The sequence below is a fragment of the Salmo salar genome, chromosome 29 (genome assembly GCF_965601325.2).
Source record: "Salmo salar chromosome 29, fSalSal1, whole genome shotgun sequence".
In the NCBI taxonomy this organism is placed as follows: Eukaryota; Metazoa; Chordata; class Actinopteri; order Salmoniformes; family Salmonidae; genus Salmo; species Salmo salar.
Window position 1 is genome coordinate 31,837,618 of NC_138319.1, and position 26,154 is coordinate 31,863,771.

The 26,154-nt window shown below is 45.5% G+C and overlaps 1 protein-coding gene across 1 annotated transcript in view; it reads right to left on the reverse strand.

Annotated features, from left to right (window-relative positions):
- The window catches only part of LOC106590590 (catenin delta-2), a 597,564-nt gene that overhangs the window by 192,115 nt on the left and 379,295 nt on the right, over positions 1 to 26,154 (reverse strand). The window contains exon 13 of the mRNA XM_045710617.2: positions 8,016 to 8,148. Coding sequence (XP_045566573.1) covers positions 8,016 to 8,148 — 133 coding nt within the window. The remainder of the gene's footprint in view (positions 1 to 8,015; positions 8,149 to 26,154) is intronic.

Consider the following 26,154-nt stretch of genomic DNA (forward strand, 5'->3'; position numbering starts at 1 on the left):
CAATTTTGATTCTTATTATTTTCATATTGTAAATATCCAAAGTAAGCTTTGGCAATATGTATATTGTTATGTCATGCCAATAAAGGAAATTGAATTGAATTGAATTGACAGAGAGAGAGAGACAGACAGAGGCAGAGAGAGACAGAGACGGAGAGACAGAGAGAGACAGAGAGAGAGACAGACAGACAGACAGACAGACAGACAGACAGACAGACAGACAGACAGACAGACAGACAGACAGACAGACAGACAGACAGACAGACAGACAGACAGACAGACAGACAGACAGACAGACAGACAGACAGACAGACAGACAGACAGACAGACAGACAGACAGAGAGACAAAGAGACAAAGAGAGACAGAGACAGAGAGAAAGAGAGAGAGAGAAAGAGACAGAGAGACAGAGAGACAGCGACAGAGAGCGAAAGAGAGAAAGAGACAGAGAGAGAGAGAGAGAGAGAGAGAGAGAGAGAGAGAGAGAGAGAGAGAGAGAGAGAGAGAGAGAGAGAGAGAGAGAGAGAGAGAGAGAGAGAGAGAGAGAGAGAGAGAGAGAGAAGGAGCAGCATGGCTATAGGCCACGTCTGAACAAATGGATATCGACAGGTCAGATAGCCAGGAAAACAGCTGATGGGACTGAACTTTAGCCAGACAGAGACGAGTGAGGGTGGTGTGTGTGTGTGTGTGTGTGTGTGTGTGTGTGTGTGTGTGTGTGTGTGTGTGTGTGCGTGTGTAGATGTGCTATAAACAATGTCAAGCTGAATTTGCCAAGCTGTCTCTGTGGTCAGCCACAATCACAGTAAAGGCTAGACATCAGACCTCTGAATGCCCTACACACACACACACACACACACACACACAGACACACACACACACACACACACACACACACACACACACACACACACACACACACACACACACACACACATATGCATGCACACATACATTAAATACTGCTCTTATCATTATTCTACACACTTCAGAAAACCACAGACGCTTTCCGTCATTAGATCCCATATCCTGGAATAAATACCAGCCTCCCTCCCTCCCCTCCCTCCCTCCCTCCCTCCCTCCCTCCCTCCCTCCCTCCCTCCCTCCCTCCCTCCCTCCCTCCCTCCCTCCCTCCCTCCCTCCCTCCCTCCCTCCCCTTTCTTTCTTACTCACTCACTCACTCTCCCTCTCCCCCACTCTCCATTTCCCTTCCTCTCTTTCCCTCTATACTTTGTGGAGACGATCACAGTGTTGTCCCTTCTGTCAATACCAACCTTTCTTCCTATTGTCTCTTTTCTCTATTCAACGATAATTACAACTGCCACAACACACACAAAGGTTACGTTTGTGAACATGTGTGTTTGTGTGTTTATGTGTGTGCTGTGTGTTTGTGTGTGTGTGTGTGTTTATGTGTGTTTATGTTTGTGTATTTGTGTGTGTGTGTGTGTATGTTATGTGTGTGTGTGTGTGTGTGTGTGTGTGTGTGTGTGTGTGTGTGTGTGTGTGTGTGTGTGTGTGTGTGTGTGTGTGTGTGTGTGTGTGTGTGTGTGTGCGTTTTGAAATGAGAAGCGTCACTTTTCAATAAGAGGGAGAAGAGGCTGTTGACCGACAGGTCAGCAGATATTAATTTCATTGAGCAGCGCAGAGGCACATCAATGCTCTTTGTAGTTGTTACATGGATTGTTATTCAGAGCAGACACAACGTAACACAATGTAACACAAAGTATCACAATGTAATACAATATAACACAATATTTTATTATTTTATATTTTATAATATTTTATATATTTTAATATTTTATTTCACCTTCATTTAACCAGGTAGGCAAGTTGAGAACAAGTTCTCATTTACAATTGCGACCTGGCCAAGATAAAGCAAAGCAGTTCGACACATACAACAACACAGAGTTACACATGGAGTAAAACAAACATACAGTCAATAATACAGTAGAAAAATAAGTCTATATACAATGTGAGCAAATGAGGTGAGACAAGGGAGGTAAAGGCAAAAAAAAAGGCCATGGAGGCAAAGTAAATACAATATAGCAAGTAAAACACTGGAATGGTAGATTTGTAGTGGAAGAAAGTGCAAAGTAGAAATAGAAATAACGGGGTGCAAAGGAGCAAAATAAATAAATAAATCAATACAGTAGTGGAAGAGGTAGTTGTTTAGGCTAAATAATAGATGGGCTATGTACAGGTGCAGTGATCTGTGAGCTGCTCTGACAGCTGGTGCTTAAAGCTAGTGAGGGAGATATGAGTCTCCAGCTTCAGAGATTTTTGTAGTTTGTTTCAGTCATTGGCAGCAGAGAACTGGAAGGAGAGATGATGACCAAAGAAGGAATTGGCTTTGGGGGTGACCAGAGAGATATACCTGCTGGAGCGCGAGCAACAGGTGGGTGCTGCTATGGTGACCAGTGAGCTGAGATATGGGGGGACTTTACCTAGCAGGGTCTTGTAGATGACCTGGAGCCAGTGGGTTTGGCGACGAGTATGAAGCGAGGGCCAGCCAACGAGAGCGTACAGGTCGCAGTGGTGGGTAGTATATGGGGCTTTGGTGACAAAACGGATGGCACTGTGATAGACTGCATCCAGTTTATTGAGTAGGGTATTGGAGACTATTTTGTAAATGACATCGCCGATGTCGAGGATCGGTAGGATGGTCAGTTTTACGAGGGTATGTTTGGCAGCATGAGTGAAGGATACTTTGTTGCGAAATAGGAAGCCAATTCTAGATTTAACTTTGGATTGGAGATGTTTGATGTGAGTCTGGAAGGAGAGTTTACAGTCTAACCAGACACCTACAGTGAGGGAAAAAAGTATTTGATCCCCTGCTGATTTTGTATGTTTGCCCACTGACAAAGAAATGATCAGTCTATAATTTGAATGGTAGGTTTATTTGAACAGTGAGAGACAGAATAACAACAAAAAAATCCATAAAAACGCATGTCAAAAATGTTAGAAAATGATTTGCATTTTAATGAGGGAAATAAGTATTTGACCCCTCTGCAAAACATGACTTAGTACTTGGTGGCAAAACCCTTGTTGGCATTCACAGAGGTCAGACGTTTCTTGTAGTTGGCCACCAGGTTTGCACACATCTCAGGATGGATTTTGTCCCACTCCTCTTTGCAGATCTTCTCCAAGTCATTAAGGTTTCGAGGCTGACGTTTGGCAACTCGAACCTTCAGCTCCCTCCACAGATTTTCTATGGGATTAAGGTCTGGAGACTGGCTAGGCCACTCCAGGACCTTAATGTGCTTCTTCTTGAGCCACTCCTTTGTTGCCTTGGCCGTGTGTTTTGGGTCATTGTCATGCTGGAATACCCATCCACAACCCATTTTCAATGCCCTGGCTGAGGGAAGGAGGTTCTCACCCAAGATTTGACGGTACACCGTCCATCGTCGATTTGATGCGGTGAAGTTGTCCTGTCCCCTTAGCAGAAAAACACCCCCAAAGCATAATGTTTCCACCTCCATGTGTGACGGTGGGGATGGTGTTCTTGGGGTCATAGGCAGCATTCCTCCTCCTCCAAACACGGCGAGTTGAGTTGATGCGAAAGAGCAACATTTTGGTCTCATCTGACCACAACACTTTCACCCAGTTGTCCTCTGAATCACTCAGATGTTCATTGGCAAACTTCAGACGGGCATGTATATGTGCTTTCTTGAGCAGGGGGACCTTGCGGGCGCTGCAGGATTTCAGTCCTTCATGGCGTAGTGTGTTACCAATTGTTTTCTTGGTGACTATGGTCCCAGCTGCCTTGAGATCATTGACAAGATCCTCCCGTGTAGTTCTCGGCTGATTCCTCACCGTTCTCATGATCATTGAAACTCCACGAGGTGAGATCTTGCATGGAGGCCCAGGCCGAGGGAGATGGAAAGTTATTTTGTGTTTCTTCCATTTGCGAATAATCGCACCAAATGTTGTCACCTTCTCACCAAGCTGCTTGGCGATGGTCTTGTAGCCCATTGCAGCCTTGTGTAGGTCTACAATCTTGTCCCTGACATCCTTGGAGAGCTCTTTGGACTTGGCCATGGTGGAGAGTTTGGAATCTGATTGATTGATTGCTTCTGTGGACAGGTGTCTTTTATACAGGTAACAAGCTGAGATTAGGAGCACTCCCTTTAAGAGTGTGCTCCTAATCTCAGCTCGTTACCTGTATAAAAGACACCTGGGAGCCAGAAATCTTTCTGATTGAGAGGGGGTCAAATACTTATTTCCCTCATTACAATGCAAATCATTTTATAACATTTTTGACATGCGTTTTTCTGGATTGTTTTGTTGTTATTCTGTCTCTCACTGTTCAAATAAACCTACCATTAAAATTATAGATTGTTAATTTCTTTGTCAGTGGGCAAACGTACAAAATCAGCAGGGGATCAAATACTTTTTTCCCTCACTGTAGGTCTGTAGCAGTTTGGGTCAAGAGTGTCCCCCCCTTTGAAGAGGGTAGATGACCGCAGCTGCTTTCCAATCTTTAGGGATCTCAGACGACACGAAAGAGAGGTTGAACAGGCTAGTAATAGGGGTTGCAACAATATTGGCAGATCATTTTAGAAAGAAAGGGTCCAGATTGTCTAGCCCGGCTGATTTGTAGGGGTCCAGATTTTGCAGCTCTTTCAGAACATCAGCTGACTGGATTTGGGAGAAGGAGAAATGGGGAAGGCTTGAGCTGTGGGGGATGCAGTGCTGTTGACCGCGGTAGGGGTAGCCAGGTGGAAAGCATGGCCAGCCGTAGAAAAATGCTTATTGAAATTCTCAATTATAGTGGATTTATCGGTGGTGACAGAGTTTCCTATCCTCAGTGCAGTGGGCAGCTGGGAGGAGGTGTTCTTATTCTCCATGGATTTTACAGTGTCCCAGCACTTTTTTGAGTTTGTATTGCAGGATGCAAATTTCTGCTTGAAAAAGCTAGCCTTGGCTTTTCTAACTGCCTGTGTATATTGGTTTCTAACTTCCCTGAAAAGTTGCATATCACAGGGGCTGTTCGATGCTAATGCAGAATGCCACAGGATGTTTTTGTGTTGGTTAAGGGCAGTCAGGTCTGGAGAGAACCAATGGCTATATGATGTTGTCTGTGATTGTTTCTGTTGAATTGTGTCTTTGATTTGTATGTTTGAAATGTTCTTGTCTGTATGCCTAAAACTGTACATGTCAACATGTTTACACAGGGCACAGCCATAAAAGAGATCCAGGTCTCAGTCTGTTTTCCCTGTTAAAATAAAGATACAAAAAAATATATATATATATATATCTGTTCCTGGTTCTAAATTTCTTGAGTGAGGCATGCTTATTTAAGATGGAGAGGAAGGCATTTAAAAAAAATAACCAGGCATCCTCTATTGACAGGATGAGGTCAATATCCTTCCAAGATACCCGGGCCAGGTCGTTTAGAAAGGCTTGCTCGCTGAAGTGTTTCAGGGAGCATTTGACAGTGATGAGTGGAGGTCATTTGACCGCTGACCCATTACGGATACAGGCAATGAGGCAGTGATCGCTGAGATCTTGGTTGAAAACAGCAGAGGTGTATTTAGAGGGCAAGTTGGTTAGGATGATATCTATGAGGGTGCCAGTGTTTACGGCTTTGGGGTGGTACCTGGTTGGTTCATTGATAATTTGTGTGAGATTGAGGGCATCAAGCATAGATTGTAGGATGGCTGGGGAGTTAAGCATGTCCCAGTTTAGGTCACCTAGCAGCACGTGCTCTGAAGATAGATGGGGGGCAATCAGTTCACATATGGTGTCCAGAGCACAGCTGGGGGCAGAGGGTGGTCTATAGCAGGTGGCAATGGTGAGAGACTTGTTTTTAGAGAGGTGGATTTTTAAAAGTAGAAGTTCAAATTGTGTGGGTACAGACCTGGATAGTAGGACAGAACTCTGCAGGCTATCTCTGCAGTAGATTGCAACACCGCCCCCTTTGGCCGTTCAATCTTGTCTGAAAATATTGTAGTTAGGGATGAAGATTTCAGAGTTTTTGGTGGTCTTCCTAAGCCAGGATTCAGACATGGCTAGGACATCTGGGTTGGCAGAGTGTGCTAAAGCAGTGAATAAAACAAACATAGGGAGGAGGCTTCTAATGTTAACATGCATGAAACCAAGGCTATTACGGTTACAGAAGTCATCAAAAGAGAGCCCCTGGTGAATAGGACTGGAGCTAGTCACTGCAGGGCCTGGATTCACCTCTACATCACCAGAGGCTCAGAGGTGGAGTAGGATAAGGGTACGGCTAAAAGCTATGAGAATTGGTCGTCTATGACGTCCGGGATAGAGAGTAAAAGGAGCAGGTTTCTGGGGGCGATAAAATAGCTTCAAGGTATAATGTACAGACAAAGGTATGGTAGGATATGAATACAGTGGAGGTAAACCTAGGCATTGAGTGATGATGAGAGAGATATTGTCTCTAGAAACATCATTGAAACCAGGTGATGTCATAGCATGTGTGGGTGGTGGAACTGAAAGGTTGGATAAGGTATAATGAGCAGGGCTAGAGGCTCTACAGTGAAATAAGCCAATAAACACTAACCAGAACAGCAATGGACAAGGCATATCGGCATTAAGGAGAGGCATGCTTAGCCGAGTGATCATAAGGGTCCAGTGAGATTCAGACAGCTAGCCGGGCCATAGGTAGCAAGCTGGTGGAAGATGGAGGGAGCTCTGTTTTTAGCCACCTCGTGCGTTTCCGTCTGTAGATTAGTGGGGTTCCGTGTGGTAGAGGGGACCAATCCAATTGGCAAAATAGTTATAGTTATAGTGGCCCAAGAAAATTGGCCGATAGACCTATTCAGATAGCAGCCGATAAGACAGCTAACGATTAGCGGGCCGCAGATGGGCGTTCAGGTTACTTCGCGACGGAGGGGCCAGTTGGATAACTCCCTCGGGCAGATAACATCGGTAGTCCAGTCGTGACGACCCGATAGGGCTCCGCATCGGCAGTAAAACGGGTCCGGATAGGTGATTGTAGCCCAGGAGTGGCTGATGGAACTCTTCAGCTGACTAGCTCCGGAATAATTGATGTTTGCTCTGGGACCGACGTTAGCCAATAGTCACTCAGATAGCAGCTAGCTAGCTGCAAGATCCAGGTGTAAATGTCCAGAGCTTGCGATAGAAATCCGGGGATATGGAGAGAAAAATAGGTTCGGTATGCTCTGGTCTGCTTCGCGTTGTACAAAACTGGCGATAGCTATTCGAGCTAAGGGATAGCTGATGACCGCCAACCGTGGTTAGCTGAATACTAACGCTAGCTTCTGGCTAGCTTCTGGCTAGCTTCTGTTGTGGATTTCAGATTTCAGGTGAATTTTAATTGGTGAGGCGAGTTGCAGGAGAGTGCTTTGAAGTTGAGTTTTTAGAAAAAAATATATTAAATGATATGCGAAGAAAATAAGTAAATATATATATACACGGGACACGACAAGACGAGGACAAAAGACGTCTGACTGCTATGGCATCTTGGAGACAGTATAACTCAAAGTAACACAAAAGTAACACAATATAACACAAAGTAACACAATGTAACACAAAGTTACACAATATAACACAAAGTAACACAATGTAACACAATATAGCACGAAGTAACACAATGTAACACAAGGCAACACAATATAACACAAAGTAACACAAAGTAACACAAAGTAACACAATATAACACAAAGTTACACAATATAACACAAAGTAACACAATGCAACACAATATAGCACGAAGTAACACAATGTAACACAAGGCAACACAATATAACACAAAGTAACACAAAGTAACACAATATAACACAAAGTAACGCAATATAACACAATGTAACACAATGCAACAGATTGTGAGATTGTAACAGATTGCTGCTGTCGGAGGCTTATTAATAAAGTGTTTGTTAAAGGATTCTGACACCAGGTTGTTCCAAATAGCTTTAGAGGGAGAGAGATGATCTGGGTTTTGGTAATGGTAGAACATCCGCTCCATATCTTTGCCAAACACACACACACACACACACACACACACACACACACACACATATGAACAGCGGTAGGCTACCTCTGATTTGATCTTGTTGTCTCCGAAGCAGAGGTGTTGGAGGTAGGCTGCAGCATTGGACTGGACTGAAGGGAACTGGTGCTGCAGCATCTGAATCACCTCAGGCAACTCTGGATCCCTCCATCCAAACTCCCTACAGGGAAATAGAGATGGAGAGAGGAGGGAAAGAGCAAAAGAGAGAGGGGGAGAGAGAGAGGGGGGAGACAGAAAGAGAGAGAAAGAACGAGAGAGAGAGAGAGAGAGAGAGAGAGAGAGAGAGAATGAGAGAGAGAATGAGATGCAGGAAGGAATGTGAAAAAAGAAAGCAGTTTAGATGAGTGTACAACATAACACAGCCAACTTGTATTTCCGAGGTTGAAGACCATAAGACCGTGAGTTACGTGTAGCTGTGTGAGGCCAGTTAGGTTATTGTGTTAGACTTCTCACATGGTTGTTGTGGGATGGAGAGACATGAGGAATACAGGAGGGATGGAATACCTACTGTGTGGCTCACCGCTCTGCTATAATTCTCTGTCTTCTAATTTTCTATAACTTTTTCTCCACACTTTTCACTCTCTCCCTTTATTTTCCCTCTCTCCCTGTATCGTTCTCTCTCCTCTGCTTTCTCTTTCAAAACCCTGTAAACCCCCAAAAAGAAAGAAACCCGAGATACAAGTTTTGCCCCAAATACAATATCGACTACCCCAGGAATACAGTACTAACTACCCAAGAAAACACAGCACTGACTATTCCAGCAATACAGTAGTGACTACTCCAGATAATACAGTACTGTCTACTCCAGCAATACAGTAGTGACTACTCCAGAGAATACAGTACTGTCTCCTCCAGCAATACAGTAGTGACTACTCCAGAGAATACAGTACTGTCTCCTCCAGCAATACAGTAGTGACTACTCCAGAGAATACAGTACTGTCTACTCCAGCAATACAGTAGTGACTACTCCAGAGAATACAGTACTGACTACCCCAGGAATACAGTAGTGACTACTCCAGAGAATACAGTACTGACTACCCCAGGAATACAGTACTGACTACTCCAGAGAATACAGTACTGACTACCCCAGGAATACAGTACTGACTACTCCAGAGAATACAGTACTGACTACTCCAGAGAATACAGTACTGACTACTCCAGAGAATAGAGTACTGACTACTCCAGAGAATATACTATGTAACCTGAGCCTTGCAGATTTTTACCTTGACCAATAAATGGGATTTATGGTTCCTCCTTATTCTGGTAGATAAATACAGCCCTGTATGTGAATGGATTGTATCTGCTACAATGATAACTGTTGGTTAGAAAGATAGAGGGATCAGGGGAGGACAGAGATGGAGGGATGGAGAGCAGAGATAAAGGGATGAAGGTAGAATGAGATGGAGGGATGAGAGAGTTAGAGATGGAGCAGGGGATCCCCGAGCGTTTAAGGGATTTAAACAGAGAGCCCCTCACACAGGAGATTAGATCAAGTGTGTGTGTGCGTGTGTTTGTGTGTGTGAGCATGTACACGTGCGTGCATCTGTGTGTGACAGTTAACAGAACGTGGAGTGATCTGCTGACAAGATAAGTGTGTGTGCCAGCAACCGTGTGTGTGTGTGTGTGTGTGTGTGTGTGTGTGTGTGTGTGTGTGTGTGTGTGTGTGTGTATCACTGTGTTCAATAGAAAGTGCAGTGATGGACTGATAAGATAAGCATGGTCAGCCTCCATTAATTAAAACCAGACAAAAGCCCTCAAATGAAACACCAATCATCTCAACACACTTAGCTAATAACATAGACACTGGTATCATCCCAAATTAAACCCTATTCCCTATATAGTGCACTACGGTTGATAAGTGCCTAAAGGACACTGGAAATATAGGGACACAGCCCAGACTGGCAACAGCTAAACACCATGAAACAGGAAGCCATTATATATTTAGGATTCACTTTTTACCACGACACCCTGAACATAAAGACTGCGCAGGGTGAATGATAGATCTGACAACCTGAACATAAAGACTGCGCAGGGTGAATGATAGATCTGACACCCTGAACATAAAGACTGCGCAGGGTGAATGATTTGATCTGACACCCTGAACATAAAGACTGCGCAGGGTGAATGATAGATCTGACACCCTGAACATAAAGACTGCGCAGGGTGAATGATAGATCTGACACCCTGAACATAAAGACTGCGCAGGGTGAATGATTGATCTGACACCCTGAACATAAAGACTGCACAGGGTGAATGATAGATCTGACACCCTGAACATAAAGACTGCGCAGGGTGAATGATAGATCTGACACCCTGAACATAAAGACTGCGCAGGGTGAATGATAGATCTGACACCCTGAACATAAAGACTGCGCAGGGTGAATGATTGATCTGACACCCTGAACATTAAGACTGCGCAGGGTGAATGATAGATCTGACACCCTGAACATAAAGACTGCGCAGGGTGAATGATAAATCTGACACCCTGAACATAAAGACTGCACAGGGTGAATGACAGATCTGGGACAGGGGAACAGACCACTGTTGTGCAACTAGGCATTTGATGCATGAACACATGTGTACCGTACACACACACACAGACAATCTCTCTCTCTCTCTCTCTCTCTCTCTCTCTCTCAATTCATTTCATTTCAATTCAAGGGGCTTTATTGGCATGTGAAACATATGTTAACGTTGCCAAAGCAAGTGCACTAGATAATAAACAAAAGTGAAATAAACAATAAAAATGTACATAAAAAATTACACGCACAAACGTTCCACAAGAATAAAGACATTTAAATTGTCATATTATGTGAAAATAGTTAAAGTACAAAAGGTAAAATATATAAACACGGGTTGTATTTACAATGGTGTTTGTTCTTCACTGGTTGCCCTTTTCTTTACCTGTATTTAACTAGGCAAGTCAGTTAAGAACAAATTCTTATTTTCAATGACGGCCTAGAAACAGTGGGTTAACTGCTTTGTTCAGGGGCGAATGACAGTCTGTACCTTGTCAGCTCGGGGATTTGCACTTGCAACCTTCTGGTTACTAGCCCAACACTCTAACCACTAGGCTACCCTTGTGGCAACAAGTCACATCTTGCTACTGTGATGGCACACTGTGGTATTTCACCCAGTAGATATGGGAGTTTATCAAAATTTGGTTTGTTTTCTAATTCTTTGTGGATCGGTGTAATCTGAGGGAAATATGTGTCTCTAATAATGTCATACATTTGGCAGGAGGTTAGGATGTGCAGCTCAGTTTCCACCTCATTTTGTGGGCAGTGTGCACGTAGCCTGTCTTCTCTTCAGAGCCAGGTCTGCCTACAGCAGCCTTTCTCAATAGCAACGCTATGCTGACTGAGTCTATGCTGACATAGTCAAAGTTTCCTTAAGTATGGGTCAGTCACAGTGGTCAGGTATTCTGCCACTGTGTACTCTCTATTTAGGGCCAAATAGCATTCTAGCTAGCTCTGTTTTTTTGTGAATTCTTTCCAATGTGTCAAGTAATTATCTTTATGTTTTCTCATGATTTGGTTGGGTCAAGTTGTGTTGCTGTCCTGGGGCTCTGTGGGGTCTGTTTGTGTTTGTGAACAGAGCCCCAGGTTTGGGAATCGCTTTCTTTTAGGTGGTTGTAGAATTTAATGGCTCTTTTTGGATTTTGATCATTAGCGGGCATAAGCCTAGTTCTGCTCTGCATGCATTATTTAGAGTTTTTACATTGTACAGTACAGTGAGGATATATTTGCAGAATTCTGCATGCAGAGTTACAATTTGCTGTTTGTCCCATTTTGTGAATTCTTGGTAGGTGAGCGGACATTAGACCTGGAATTCCAGGTCTCCGGCAGCCTCTGGAACTGCCGGTCTGCAGCCAACAAGGCTGAGTTCATCTCAGCCTATGCTACCCTCCAGTCCCTAGACTTCCTGGCGCTGACGGAAACATGGATTACCACAGATAACACTGCTACTCCTACTGCTCTCTCTTCGTCTGCCCACGTGTTCTCGCATACCCCTAGAGCATCGAGCCAGCGGGGTGGTGGCACTGGAATCCTCATCTCTCCCAAGTGGACATTCTCGCTTTCTCCCCTGACCCATCTGTCTATCTCCTCATTTGAATTCCATGCTGTCACAGTTACCAGCCCTTTCAAGCTTAACATCCTTATCATTTATCGCCCTCCAGGTTCCCTTGGAGAGTTCATCAATGAGCTTGACGCCTTGATAAGTTCCTTTCCTGAGGATGGCTCACCTCTCACAGTTCTGGGTGACTTTAACCTCCCCACGTCTACCTTTGACTCATTCCTCTCTGCCTCCTTCTTTCCACTCCTCTCCTCTTTTGACCTCACCCTCTCACCTTCCCCCCCTACTCACAAGGCAGGCAATACGCTTGACCTCATCTTTACTAGATGCTGTTCTTCCACTAATCTCATTGCAACTCCCCTCCAAATCTCCGACCACTACCTTGTATCCTTTTCCCTCTTGCTCTCATCCAACACTTCTCACTCTGCCCCTACTCGGATGGTATTGCGCCGTCCCAACCTTCGCTCTCTCTCTCCCGCTACTCTCTCCTCTTCCATCCTATCATCTCTTCCCTCTGCTCAAACCTTCTCCAACCTATCTCCTGATTCTGCCTCCTCAACCCTCCTCTCCTCCCTTTCTGCATCCTTTGATTTTCTCTGTCCCCTATCCTCCAGGCCGGCTCGGTCCTCCCCTCCTGCTCCGTGGCTCGATGACTCACTACGAGCTCACAGAACAAGGCTCCGGGCAGCCGAGCGGAAATGGAGGAAAACTCGCCTCCCTGCGGACCTGGCATCCTTTCACTCACTCCTCTCTACATTCTCCTCTTCTGTCTCTGCTGCTAAAGCCACTTTCTACCACTCTAAATTCCAAGCATCTGCCTCTAACCCTAGGAAGCTCTTTGCTACCTTCTCCTCCCTCCTGAATCCTCCTCCCCCTCCCCCCCCCCTCCTCCCTCTCTGCGGATGACTTCGTCAACCATTTTGAAAAGAAGGTTGACGATATCCGATCCTCGTTTGCTAAGTCAAACGACACCGCTGGTCCTGCTCACACTGCCCTACCCTGTGCTTTGACCTCTTTCTCCCCTCTCTCTCCAGATGAAATCTCGCGTCTTGTGACGGCCGGCCGCCCAACAACCTGCCCACTTGACCCTATCCCCTCCTCTCTTCTCCAGACCATTTCCGGAGACCTTCTCCCCTTCCTCACCTCGCTCATCAACTCATCCTTGACCGCTGGCTACGTCCCTTCCGTCTTCAAGAGAGCGAGAGTTGCACCCCTTCTGAAAAAACCTACACTCGATCCCTCCGAAGTCAACAACTACAGACCAGTATCCCTTCTTTCTTTTCTCTCCAAAACTCTTGAACGTGCCGTCCTTGGCCAGCTCTCCTGCTATCTCTCTCAGAATGACCTTCTTGATCCTAATCAGTCAGGTTTCAAGACTGGGCATTCAACTGAGACTGCTCTTCTCTGTGTCACGGAGGCTCTCCGCACTGCTAAAGCTAACTCTCTCTCCTCTGCTCTCATCCTTCTAGACCTATCTGCTGCCTTTGATACTGTGAACCATCAGATCCTCCTCTCCACCCTCTCCGAGTTGGGCATCTCCGGCGCGGCCCACGCTTGGATTGCATCCTACCTGACAGGTCGCTCCTACCAGGTGGCGTGGCGAGAATCTGTCTCCGCACCATGCGCTCTCACCACTGGTGTCCCCCAGGGCTCTGTTCTAGGCCCTCTCCTATTCTCGCTATACACCAAGTCACTTGGCTCTGTCATATCCTCACATGGTCTCTCCTATCATTGCTATGCAGACGACACACAATTAATCTTCTCCTTTCCCCCTTCTGATAACCAGGCGGCGAATCGCATCTCTGCATGTCTGTCAGACATATCAGTGTGGATGACGGATCACCAGCTCAAGCTGAACCTCGGCAAGACGGAGCTGCTCTTCCTCCCGGGGAAGGACTGCCCCTTCCATGATCTCGCCATCACGGTTGACAACTCCCTTGTGTCCTCCTCCCAGAGTGCTAAGAACCTTGGCGTGATCCTGGACAACACCCTGTCGTTCTCCACTAACATCAAGGCGGTGACCCGATCCTGTAGGTTCATGCTCTACAACATTCGCAGAGTACGACCCTGCCTCACACAGGAAGCGGCGCAGGTCCTAATCCAGGCACTTGTCATCTCCCGTCTGGATTACTGCAACTCGCTGTTGGCTGGGCTCCCTGCCTGTGCCATTAAACCCCTACAACTCATCCAGAACGCCGCAGCCCGTCTGGTGTTCAACCTTCCCAAGTTCTCTCACGTCACCCCGCTCCTCCGCTCTCTCCACTGGCTTCCAGTTGAAGCTCGCATCCGCTACAAGACCATGGTGATTGCCTACGGAGCTGTGAAGGGAACGGCACCTCCATACCTTCAGGCTCTGATCAGGCCCTACACCCAAACAAGGGCACTGCGTTCATCCACCACTGGCCTGCTGGCCCCCCTACCTCTGAGGAAGCACAGTTCCCGCTCAGCCCAGTCAAAACTGTTCGCTGCTCTGGCACCCCAATGGTGGAACAAGCTCCCTCACGACGCCAGGACAGCGGAGTCAATCACCACCTTCCGGAGACACCTGAAACCCCACCTCTTTAAGGAATACCTAGGATAGGATAAAGTAATCCTTCTAACCCCCCCCCCCCCCCCCCCTAAAAGATTTAGATGCACTATTGTAAAGTGGTTGTTCCACTGGATATCATAAGGTGAATGCACCATTTTGTAAGTCGCTCTGGATAAGAGCGTCTGCTAAATGACTTAAATGTAAATGTAAATGTACCTCACAACCATGAAGGACAATGGGTTCTATAACCTTTTCCAATATTTTTTGACAGATCCTAATTGGTATGTCAAATCTTATGTTCCTTTTGAAGGCATAGAAGGAACTTCTTGCCTTGTCTCTCAGATCGTTCACAGCTTTGTGGAAGTTACCTGTGGTGCTGATGTTTAGGCTAAGGTATGTATAGTTTTGTGTGTGCTCTAGGGCAATGGTGTCTAGATGGAATTTGTATTTGTGGTCTTGGCGACTGGACCTTTTTTGGAACACCATTATTTTTGTCTTACTGAGATTTGCTGCCAGGGCCCAGGTCTACCAGAATCTGTGCAGAAGATCTAGGTGCTGCTGTAGGCCCTCCTTGGTTGGTGACAGAAGCACCAGATCATCAGCAAACAAGAGACATTTGACTTCAGATTCTAGTAGAGTGAGGCCGGGTGCTGCAGACTGCTATTGTTGCCTCGCCAATTTGTTCATATATATGTTGAAGAGGGTGGGGCTTAAGATGTATCCCTGTATCACCCCACGGCCCTGCCAATTTTAACCGCATATTTGTTGTTTGTGTACATGGATTTTATAATGTTGTATAATTTTTCCCCCAACATTTTTCCCCCAACACCGCTTTCCAGCAAATTGGATAGCAGACCCTCATGCCAAATTGAGTGAAAAGCTTTTTTTTTTAAATCAACAAAGCATGAGAATATTTTGCCTTTGTTTGGGTGTATTTGTTTGTCAATTAGGGTGAATACAGGTGAATACGTGGTCTGTCGTACAGTAATTTGGTAAAAAGCCAATTTGACATTTGCTCGGTACATTTTTTTCACTGAGGAAAAGTATGAGTCTGCTGTTAATGATAATGAAGAGGACTTTCCCAAGGTTGCTGTTCACGCATATCCCACGGCAGTTATTGGGGTCAAATTTGTCTCCACTTTTGTGGATTGGGGTGATCAGTCCTTGGTTCTAATTATTGGGGAAGTGTCACATCTGTCGTCAGGAATGGACCAAGGCGCAGCGGGTGTCGTGTTCAACAACATATTTATTAAAAGGACGTTGACCACGGAAAAACAAGAAAATACAGCAACACAACAGGAACAGTTTTGCAGGCTAACAACACGCAGTGCAAAAACACCTACCCACAAAACACAAAGACAAACACACCCAATTATATAGGACTCCCAATCAAAGGCAACTCAACACACCTGCCTTCAATTGGGAGTCCAACCCCAATTAACTATACATAGAAAAACAAACCTAGAACCTATACCAACAACTAACACCCCACTACACCACACACAAAACCCCATAATACAAAACAAATATACCTCTGCCACGTCCTGACCAAAATATAATACAAATACTACCTAAATATTGGTCAGGACGTGACAGGAAGATGCCAAAGCTAAGGATGATGTTAAAGAGTTTGAGTATAGCCAATTGGAATTTGTGGTCTGTATATTTTAGCATTTCATTGAGGATACCATCAACATCACAGGCCTTTTTGGGTTGGAGGGTTTTTATTTTGTCCTGTGGTTCAGTCAATGCATTTGGAGAATCCAGTGTGTTCTGGTAGTCTTTAATATTTGATTATAAGATTTGTATTTGATCATGTATATGTTTTTGCTGTTTGTTCTTTGTTATAGGGCCAAAAAGATTGGAGAAGGGGTTTACCCATACATCTCTTTTTTGGATAGATAACTCTTCGGGTGTCAGTGGGCTGACTGTGAATGTTCTAAGAGACTCTGGGTTGAGTCTCTCTCTCTCTCTCTACGCTAAGGAGAGTCGGTGACATATCTCATTTAAGATAATGTAGCTATTGCTAGCTAGCATTTCCTCAATTCAAATGTTAGGAAAGTGAGAAGTATCTGACTCTGGAGAATTATCTGACCCAATAGAAAACTTGTAGCATGTCTGGTCCTACCCAAAATGCCCTGGGAGTGACAGGTCCACACAGGAGGCTTGGCGGCCCGGGCAACCGGCAGCGACTAATCTGATTGGACAAGGCCTGTCGGGGTTGATGACTAATTGGACAGCTTGGTTTGGTGGTCGCACATATTAAAGCACATGCTAATTAGTTACCCTTCAATCATCATCAATCTCTGAGGGACTGAGAGCGAGAGAGCGAGAGAGAGGGGGGAGGGTATCTCTTGGTCTCTCTCTGTATTTCTGTCTCATTCTTTCAACCTCCCACCCCCTTCCCTCTCTATCCCCCCTGTCCCCAGGCCATACTTCAGTAAAGGTGGTCTATTTAAGCAGTGATCTCTCAGGCTGAAGTCAATACACAGCATTCAGTAATTACACTGATAAACACAACACAATGAGATGCAAGAAGAGGAAACATGGAACTTAGCGATGAAGCTTTAATTAAACCTAGTCCGAAATGAAGATAGTGGAAAGATCCAGGAAAAAAACGAACACCATTGATGGTTACACTGAGGAATGTGGGCACATAAACATTAGGAAATTGCAGCGTTGGATGCACACACACATTTTCACACTTCACACAAAATATATACACACTCACATTTGAACATAAAGACACACACTCACTCACAAAAATTCCCACCGACTTTGTGTACAGTGCGTATGTGTGTGTGAGTGTGAGTGTGAGTGTGTGTGTGTGTGTGTGATGTGTGTGAGTGAGTGATGTGTGTGAGTGTGTATGTGTGTGTATGTGTGAGTGCGCCTGCGTGCGTGTGTGCGTGCGTGCGTGTGTGTGGTGTGTGTGTGTGTGCGTGCGTGTGTGTGTGTGTGTGTGTGTGGTCAGAAAGGGCTGACAGCGCAAAGCAGAAATCCCAGACACACAGAGAAATCAATAAAGAGAGAGAGAGAGCTTTGGCAATGTAAACATGTTTCCCATGCCAATAATTAAATTGAGAGAGAGAACGGAAGAGAAAGAGAGAGAGATAGAGGGAGGGAGAGAGAGAGAGAGAGTGAGAGAGAGACAGAGAGGGAGAGAGGGAGAGAGAGACAGAGAGGGAGAGAGGGAGAGAGAGAGAGACAGAGAGGGAGAGAGGGAGAGAGAGAGAGAGAGAGACAGAGAGGGAGAGAGGGAGAGAGAGAGAGAGAGAGAGTGAGAGAGAGACAGAGAGGGAGAGAGGGAGAGAGAGAGAGAGACAGAGAGGGAGAGAGAGACAGAGAGGGAGAGAGGGAGAGAGAGAGAGACAGAGAGGGAGAGAGGAAGAGAAAGAACAAACACCATTGTAAATACAACCCATATTTACATTTATTTATTTTCCTTTTGTACTTTAACTATTTGCACATCGTTACAACACTGTATATAGACATAATATGACATTTGAAATGTCTTCATTATTTTGGAACTTCTGAGATTGTAATGTTGAAATTGAAATTGAAAAAGAGAGAGAGTGAAAGAGAGAGACAGGAAGAGAAAGAGAGAGAGAGAGAGGAGGCAGACAGACAGAGAGAGAAATAGAGAGAGAAAGAGATAGAGAGAGAGAGGGGAGGCAGACAGACAGAGAGAGAAAGAGAGAGAGAAAGAGAGAGAGAGAGAGCTGCTATTCCCATCCTCCAAACTGCTCAGGGCATATGCTAATTAGGTATAGAGCAGACCTAACTCACTCTATTGAATTAATCAAAACAGGAACATTTTACATCTGGCTAGAAATTAATAAGGAAAGTATGTCAACAGAGAAAAATGTCCTCCTGTGTGCTACCTTTATCCCCCCACTAGGATCCCAATACTTTAATAAAGACAGCTTCTCCATCCTGGAGGGGGAAATCAATCATTTTCAGGCCCAGGGACATGGACTAGTCTGTGGCGACCTAAATGCCAGAACAGGACAAGAACCTGACACCCTCAACACACAGGGGTCAAACACCTACCTGGAGGAGCCAGCATTCCCTCCCCCAGGCACATCTACGATAACATAACCAACAAAAACGGGTCACAACTCCTGCGGCTCTGTCGCACGCTGGGTATGTGCATAGTCAACGGTAGGATTTGAGGGGACTCCTACGGTAGGTACACCTGTAGCTGTCTCTTGGCAGTAGTACTGTAGACTACTTTATCACTGACCTCAATCCAGAGTCTCTCAGAGCGTTCAGTCAGTCCACTGACACCCTATCAGATCACAGCAAAGTCACACTCTACTTGAAGAGAGCTTTGCTCAATCATGAGGCATCAAAGCCAAAGGAGCTGAATAATATTAAGAAATGATATAGATGGAAGGAAACTAGTGCTGGAAACCTACAAAAAATAAATATGCAACAACAAATTCCATCCCTTCTAGACAGTTTCCTGGACAAACTATTTCCCTGTAATAGTGAAGTTGTAAACTTGGCAGTAGAAAACCTAAACAGTATATTTGACCTCTCAGCTTCGTTATCAAATCAGAAAAATTCAAACAGAAAACCGAAAAAAATTTACAACAATGACAAATGGTTTGATGAAGAATGCAAAAACCTAAGAAAGAAATTGAGAGACCTGTCTAGCCAAAAACATAGACACCCAGAAAACCTGAGTCCACGCCTTCACCATGGTGAATCACTAAAACAATACAGAAATACACTTCGGAAAAAGAAGGAACAGCACGTCAGAAATCAGCTCAATGTAACTGAAGAATCCATAGACTCTAACCACTTCTGGGAAAATTGGGAAACACTAAACAAACAACAACACGAAGAATTATCTATCCAAAATGGAGATTTATGGGTCAACCACTTCTCCAATCTTCTTGTCTCTATCACAAAGAACAGACAGCAAAAAAATATACTGTACATGATCAATTACAAATCTTAGAATCAGCTATTAAAGACTACCAGAAACCACTGGATTCTTCAATTACATTGAATGAACCACAGGACAAAATATAAACCCTCCAACCCAAAAATGCCTGTGGTGTTGATGGTATCCTCAATGAAATGATAAAATATACAGACCACAAATTCCAATTGGCTATACTTAAACTCTTTAACATCATCCTTTGCTCTGGCATCTTCCCCAATATTTGGAACCAAGGACTGATCACCCCAATCTACAAAAGTGGAGACAAATTTGACCCCAATAACTACTGTGGGATATGCATGAAGAGCAACCTTGTGAAAATCCTCTTCATTACCATTAACAGGAGACTCGGTCATGTCCTCAGCGAAAACAATCTACTGAGGAAAAACATACGACATTATGAAAACCATGTACACAATCAACAAGTGTAATGTTAAATTTGGCAAAAAACACACATTTATTTCTACAGGGCTGTGTGGTGAGACAGGGATGCAGCTTAAGCCTCACCCTCTTCAACATATATATCAACGAATCGGCGAGGGCACTAGAATTGCAGTCTGCAGCACCCGGCCTCACCCTACTAGAGTCTGAAGTCAAATGTCTACTGTTTGCTGATGATCTGGTGCTTCTGTCACCAACCAAGAAGGGCCTACAGCAGCACCTAGATCTTCTGCACATTTTCTGTCAGACCTGGGCCCTGACAGTAAATCTCAGCAAGATAAAAACGTAATCGTGTTCCAAAAAAGGTCCAGTCGCCAGGACCACAAATACAAATTCCATCTAGACACCTTTGCCCTAGAGCACACAAAAACTATACATACCTCAGCCCAAACATCAGCGCCACAGGTAACTTCCACAAAGGTGTGAACGATCTGAGAGACAAGGCAAGAAGGGCCTTCAATGCCATCAAAAGGAACATAGAATTTGACATACCAATTAGGATCTGGCTAAAAATACTTGAATCAGTTATAGAACCCATTGCCCTTTATGGTTGTGAGGTCTGGGGTCCACTCACCAACCAGGAATTCACAAAATGGGACAGCCACCAAATTGAGTCTCCGCATGCAGAATTCTGCAAAAATATCCACTGTGTATAAAGTAAAATAACAAATAATGCATGCTAATCCAGAAAAGAGACGTTTAATTCTACAACCACCTAAAAGGAAGCGATTCCCAAGCCTTCCATAAGAAAGCCATCAACTACAGAGAGATGAATGTGGAGAAGAGTCCCCTAAGCAAGCTGGTCCTGGGGCTCTGTTCACAAACACAAACAGACCCCACAGACCCCCAGGACAGCAACACAATTAAACCTAACCAAATCATGGGAAAACAAAAAGATAATTACTTGACACACTGGAAAGAATTAACAAAAAAACTGAGCAAACTAAAATGCTATTTGACTCTAAACAGAGAGTACACAGTGACCTACACTGGCCAATCCCGGACGACACCGGGCCAATTGTGAGCCGCCCTATGGGATTCTCAATCACGGCCGGTTGTGATACAGCCTGGATTCGAATTCCTGACCACTGTGACTGACCCAAACTTAAGGAAAGCTTTGACTATGTACAGACTCAGTGAGCATAGCCTTGCAATTGAGAGAGAGACAGATAGAGAGATGTCCTGAGGACATTCGGTGACTTTCCCACTAGGTTCCTTAAAGGTTTGCGGCACAACGTTATCCCACTGACGTTTTGAGAACGTTCAAAGAATATTGGGTGATGGGCCCAAGGGAACATTTTATAGGGGACTTTTTATAGTTCCCGTTATTTCCAGGGGATATTTTTAGGAAGAACTTGGGATGTTGTGTCAAGTCCTCTGAATGTTCTTGGGACATTGTGTCATGGTCCCCTGAAGGTCCTCTGAACGTTCTTGGGACGTTGTGTCATGGTCCCCTGGAGGTTTTTTGTTGCGTGATGGTCCCGGGTGTTCCTAACCATAAGAAAAGTAATGAAATTGTATGGGTTTTTTTAAGGTAAGTGGTATCGCTGTTTAGCTAAAATAGTGTACAAATCATGAATCAATGACAATATGATTACATTTGACATGATCACTTAGTACTGACTTTCAATATGCTCCTACATGGGAATTGAACTCACAACGTCTGAATTTGGGGTATGCTGATCTCTCTGCTACGCCAAAAAGTCTGTAGCATTTCAGACGTACCCTACTCATTCATTACCTACTGTATAATACATCCCTGCACTTAACAAAAGAGTGCCATCTGCTCTGCTATTTTAGTTATCCATTACTCTGACTCTTCTCTCTTTGACTTCATTCACTTATTCCAGCTATTTGAGTTTGGGTTTTCAGTATAGTTGTCTAATGTTGCTGGTGTATATTTCCGGGTTTGGAGCGGGTAGTCGCACTTCGCTTCGCTCCACAGGTAATATTACATTTCATTACAACGGTTTGATTGGTTTGATCTGTTCAATTTTTTCTTAGCTAGCTACATAGCCGTCTTTGTATCAAAGATAATTGTGTAGTTTAGAGTAATTATCGAGGTTAGCTAGCCAGCCAGCTGTTTTAGTCCTCCTAACTTAGTCAACACTGCTAGCTAGCCAACTAGCCAACCTCTACCGACTAGCAGCACTGTAGAAACTATTACATTACAAGGGAACGACTTGATTAGCGTAGTGCTAGCTAGCTACATAGTTGTCTTTGCTGTCTTTGTATCTAAGATAATTGTGTAGTTTAGAGTAATTATCGAGGTTCGCTAGCCAGCCGCGACGCGACGCGACGCCGTTGTCCAGACTCCAGACTTAGTCAACACACCTAGTCATCATCAAACCCACTGCTAGCTAGCCAACCTTTACTGACTAGCAGCACTGTCGAAACTAATACATTACAACGGAACGATTTGACTAGTGCAGTGTTAGTTGTCTTTGTCATAGTTTGATAATTGTGTAGTTTAGAGTAATTATCGAGGTTAGCTAGACAGCTATTTTCGTCCCCGCGACGCAATATTTTTTTATTTTATTTTTATTTATTTTTCTATTTTTTTCCCAAACCTAGCCAACTATTACCGATGAGCAGCATTGTAGAAACTAAATACATTACAAAGGAACGTCTTGATTAGTGCTATGTTAGCTAGCTACATAGTTGCTTTTGTATCATGATAAGGTGTAGTACTGAAACTATCGAGGTTACCTAGCCAGCTACACGTTCAAACAAAGTCAACAACGCAGCCACTGCTAGCTAGCCTACTTCACCAGCCAGCTGTACTGTATCATCTTCGTCATTTTAGTCAATAAGATTTTTGCAACGTAAGCTTAACTTTCTGAACATTCGAGAAGTGTAGTCCACTTGTCATTCCAATCTCCTTTGCATTAGCGTAGCCTCTTCTGTAGCCTGTCAACTATGTGTCTGTCTATCCCTGTTCTCTCCCCTCTGCACAGGCCACACAAACGCTTCACACCGCTGGTCCCAGCGCGCACGACCCACGTGGAGTTCCAGGTCTCCGGCAGCCTCTGGAACTGCCGGTCTGCGGCCAACAAGGCAGAGTTCATCTCAGCCTATGCTACCCTCCGGCACCTCGACTTCTTGGCACTGACGGAAACATGGATTACCACAGATAACACTGCTACTCCTACTGCTCTCTCCTCGTCTGCCCACGTGTTCTTGCATACCCCGAGAGCATCTGGCCAGCGAGGTGGTGGCACTGGAATCCTCATCTCTCCCAAGTGGACATTCTCTCTTTCTCCCCTGACCCATCTGTCTATCTCCTCATTTGAATTTCATGCTGTCACAGTTACCAGCCCTTTCAAGCTTAACATCCTTATCATTTATCGCCCTCCAGGTTCCCTTGGAGAGTTCATCAATGAGCTTGACGTCTTGATAAGTTCCTTTCCTGAGGATGGCTCACCTCTCACAGTTCTGGGTGACTTTAACCTCCCCACGTCTACCTTTGACTCATTCCTCTCTGCCTCCTTCTTTCCACTCCTCTCCTCTTTTGACCTCACCCTCTCACCTTCCCCCCCTACTCACAAGGCAGGCAATACGCTTGACCTCATCTTTACTAGATGCTGTTCGTCCACTAATCTCATTGCAACTCCCCTCCAAGTCTCAAACCACTACCTTGTATCCTTTTCGCTCTCGCTCTCATCCAACACTTCTCACTCTGCCCCTACTCGGATGGTATTGCGCCGTCCCAACCTTCGCTCTCTCTCTCCCGCTACTCTCTCCTCTTCCATCCTATCATCTCTTCCCTCTGCTCAAACCTTCTCCAACCTATCCCCTGATTCTGCCTCCTCAACCCTCCTCTCCTCCCTTTCTGCATCCTTTGATTCTCTATGTCCCCTATCCTCCAGGCCGGCTCGGTCCTCCCCTCCTGCTCCGTGGCTCGACGACTCATTGCGAGCTCACAGAACAGGGCTCGGGCAGCCGAGCGGAAATGGAGGAAAACTCGCCTCCCTGCGGACCTGGCATCCTTTCACTCCCTCCTCTCTACATTTTCCTCTTCTGTCTCTGCTGCTAAAGCCACTTTCTACCACTCTAAATTCCAAGAATCTGCCTCTAACCCTAGGAAGCTCTTTGCCACCTTCTCCTCCCTCCTGAATCCTCCTCCCCCTCCCCCCCCCCCTCCTCCCTCTCTGCGGATGACTTCGTCAACCATTTTGAAAATAAGGTCGACGACATCCGATCCTCGTTTGCTAAGTCAAACGACACCGCTGGTCCTGCTCACACTGCCCTACCCTGTGCTTTGACCACTTTCTCCCCTCTCTCTCCAGATGAAATCTCGCGTCTTGTGACGGCCGGCCGCCCAACAACCTGCCCGCTTGACCCTATCCCCTCCTCTCTTCTCCAGACCATTTCCGGAGACCTTCTCCCTTACCTCACCTCGCTCATCAACTCATCCTTGACCGCTGGCTACGTCCCTTCCGTCTTCAAGAGAGCGAGAGTTGCACCCCTTCTGAAAAAACCTACACTCGATCCCTCCGAAGTCAACAACTACAGACCAGTATCCCTTCTTTCTTTTCTCTCCAAAACTCTTGAACGTGCCGTCCTTGGCCAGCTCTCCTGCTATCTCTCTCAGAATGACCTTCTTGATCCAAATCAGTCAGGTTTCAAGACTGGTCATTCAACTGAGACTGCTTTTCTCTGTGTCACGGAGGCTCTCCGCACTGCTAAAGCACTCTCTCCTCTGCTCTCATCCTCCTAGACCTATCTGCTGCCTTTGATACGGTGAACCATCAGATCCTCCTCTCCACCCTCTCCGAGTTGGGCTTCTCCGGCGCGGCCCACGCTTGGATTGCGTCCTACCTGACAGGTCGCTCCTACCAGGTGGCGTGGCGAGAATCTGTCTCCGCACCACGTGCTCTCACCACTGGTGTCCCCCAGGGCTCTGTTCTAGGCCCTCTCCTATTCTCGCTATACACCAAGTCACTTGGCTCTGTCATATCCTCACATGGTCTCTCCTATCATTGCTATGCAGACGACACACAATTATTCTTCTCCTTTCCCCCTTCTGATAACCAGGTGGCGAATCGCATCTCTGCATGTCTGGCAGACATATCAGTGTGGATGACGGATCACCACCTCAAGCTGAACCTCGGCAAGACGGAGCTGCTCTTCCTCCCGGGGAAGAAATGCCCGTTCCATGATCTCGCCATCACGGTTGACAACTCCATTGTGTCCTCCTCCCAGAGTGCTAAGAACCTTGGCGTGACCCTGGACAACACCCTGTCGTTCTCTACTAACATCAAGGCGGTGACCCGATCCTGTAGGTTCATGCTCCACAACATTCGCAGAGTACGACCCTGCCTCACACAGGAAGCGGCGCAGGTCCTAATCCAGGCACTTGTCATCTCCCGTCTGGATTACTGCAACTCGCTGTTGGCTGGGCTCCCTGCCTGTGCCATTAAACCCCTACAACTCATCCAGAACGCCGCAGCCCGTCTGGTGTTCAACCTTCCCAAGTTCTCTCACGTCACCCCGCTCCTCCGCTCTCTCCACTGGCTTCCAGTTGAAGCTCGCATCTGCTACAAGACCATGGTGCTTGCCTACGGAGCTGTGAGGGGAACGGCGCCTCCGTACCTTCAGGCTCTGATCAGGCCCTACACCCAAACAAGGGCACTGCGTTCATCCACCTCTGGCCTGCTCGCCTCCCTACCTCTGAGGAAGCACAGTTCCCGCTCAGCCCAGTCAAAACTGTTTGCTGCTCTGGCACCCCAATGGTGGAACAAGCTCCCTCACGACGCCAGGACAGCGGAGTCAATCACCACCTTCCGGAGACACCTGAAACCCCACCTCTTTAAGGAATACCTAGGATAGGATAAAGTAATCCTTCTAACTCCCTCCCCCCCTTAAAAGATTTAGATGCACTATTGTAAAGTGGTTGTTCCACTGGATATCATAAGGTGAACCCACCAATTTGTATGTCGCTCTGGATAAGAGCGTCTGCTAAATGACTTAAATGTAAATGTATATTATTATGTTTTAATGTTACTCCTGAATCACTGTGGTAAATAGAGTAGTTTAAAATCACTTTTATTTAACCTGGTAGGCCAGTTGAGAACAAGTTCTCATTTACAATTGCAACTTGTCCAAGATAAAGCGAAGTTGTGCGAAAAAACAACAACACAGAGTTACACATAAACAAACGT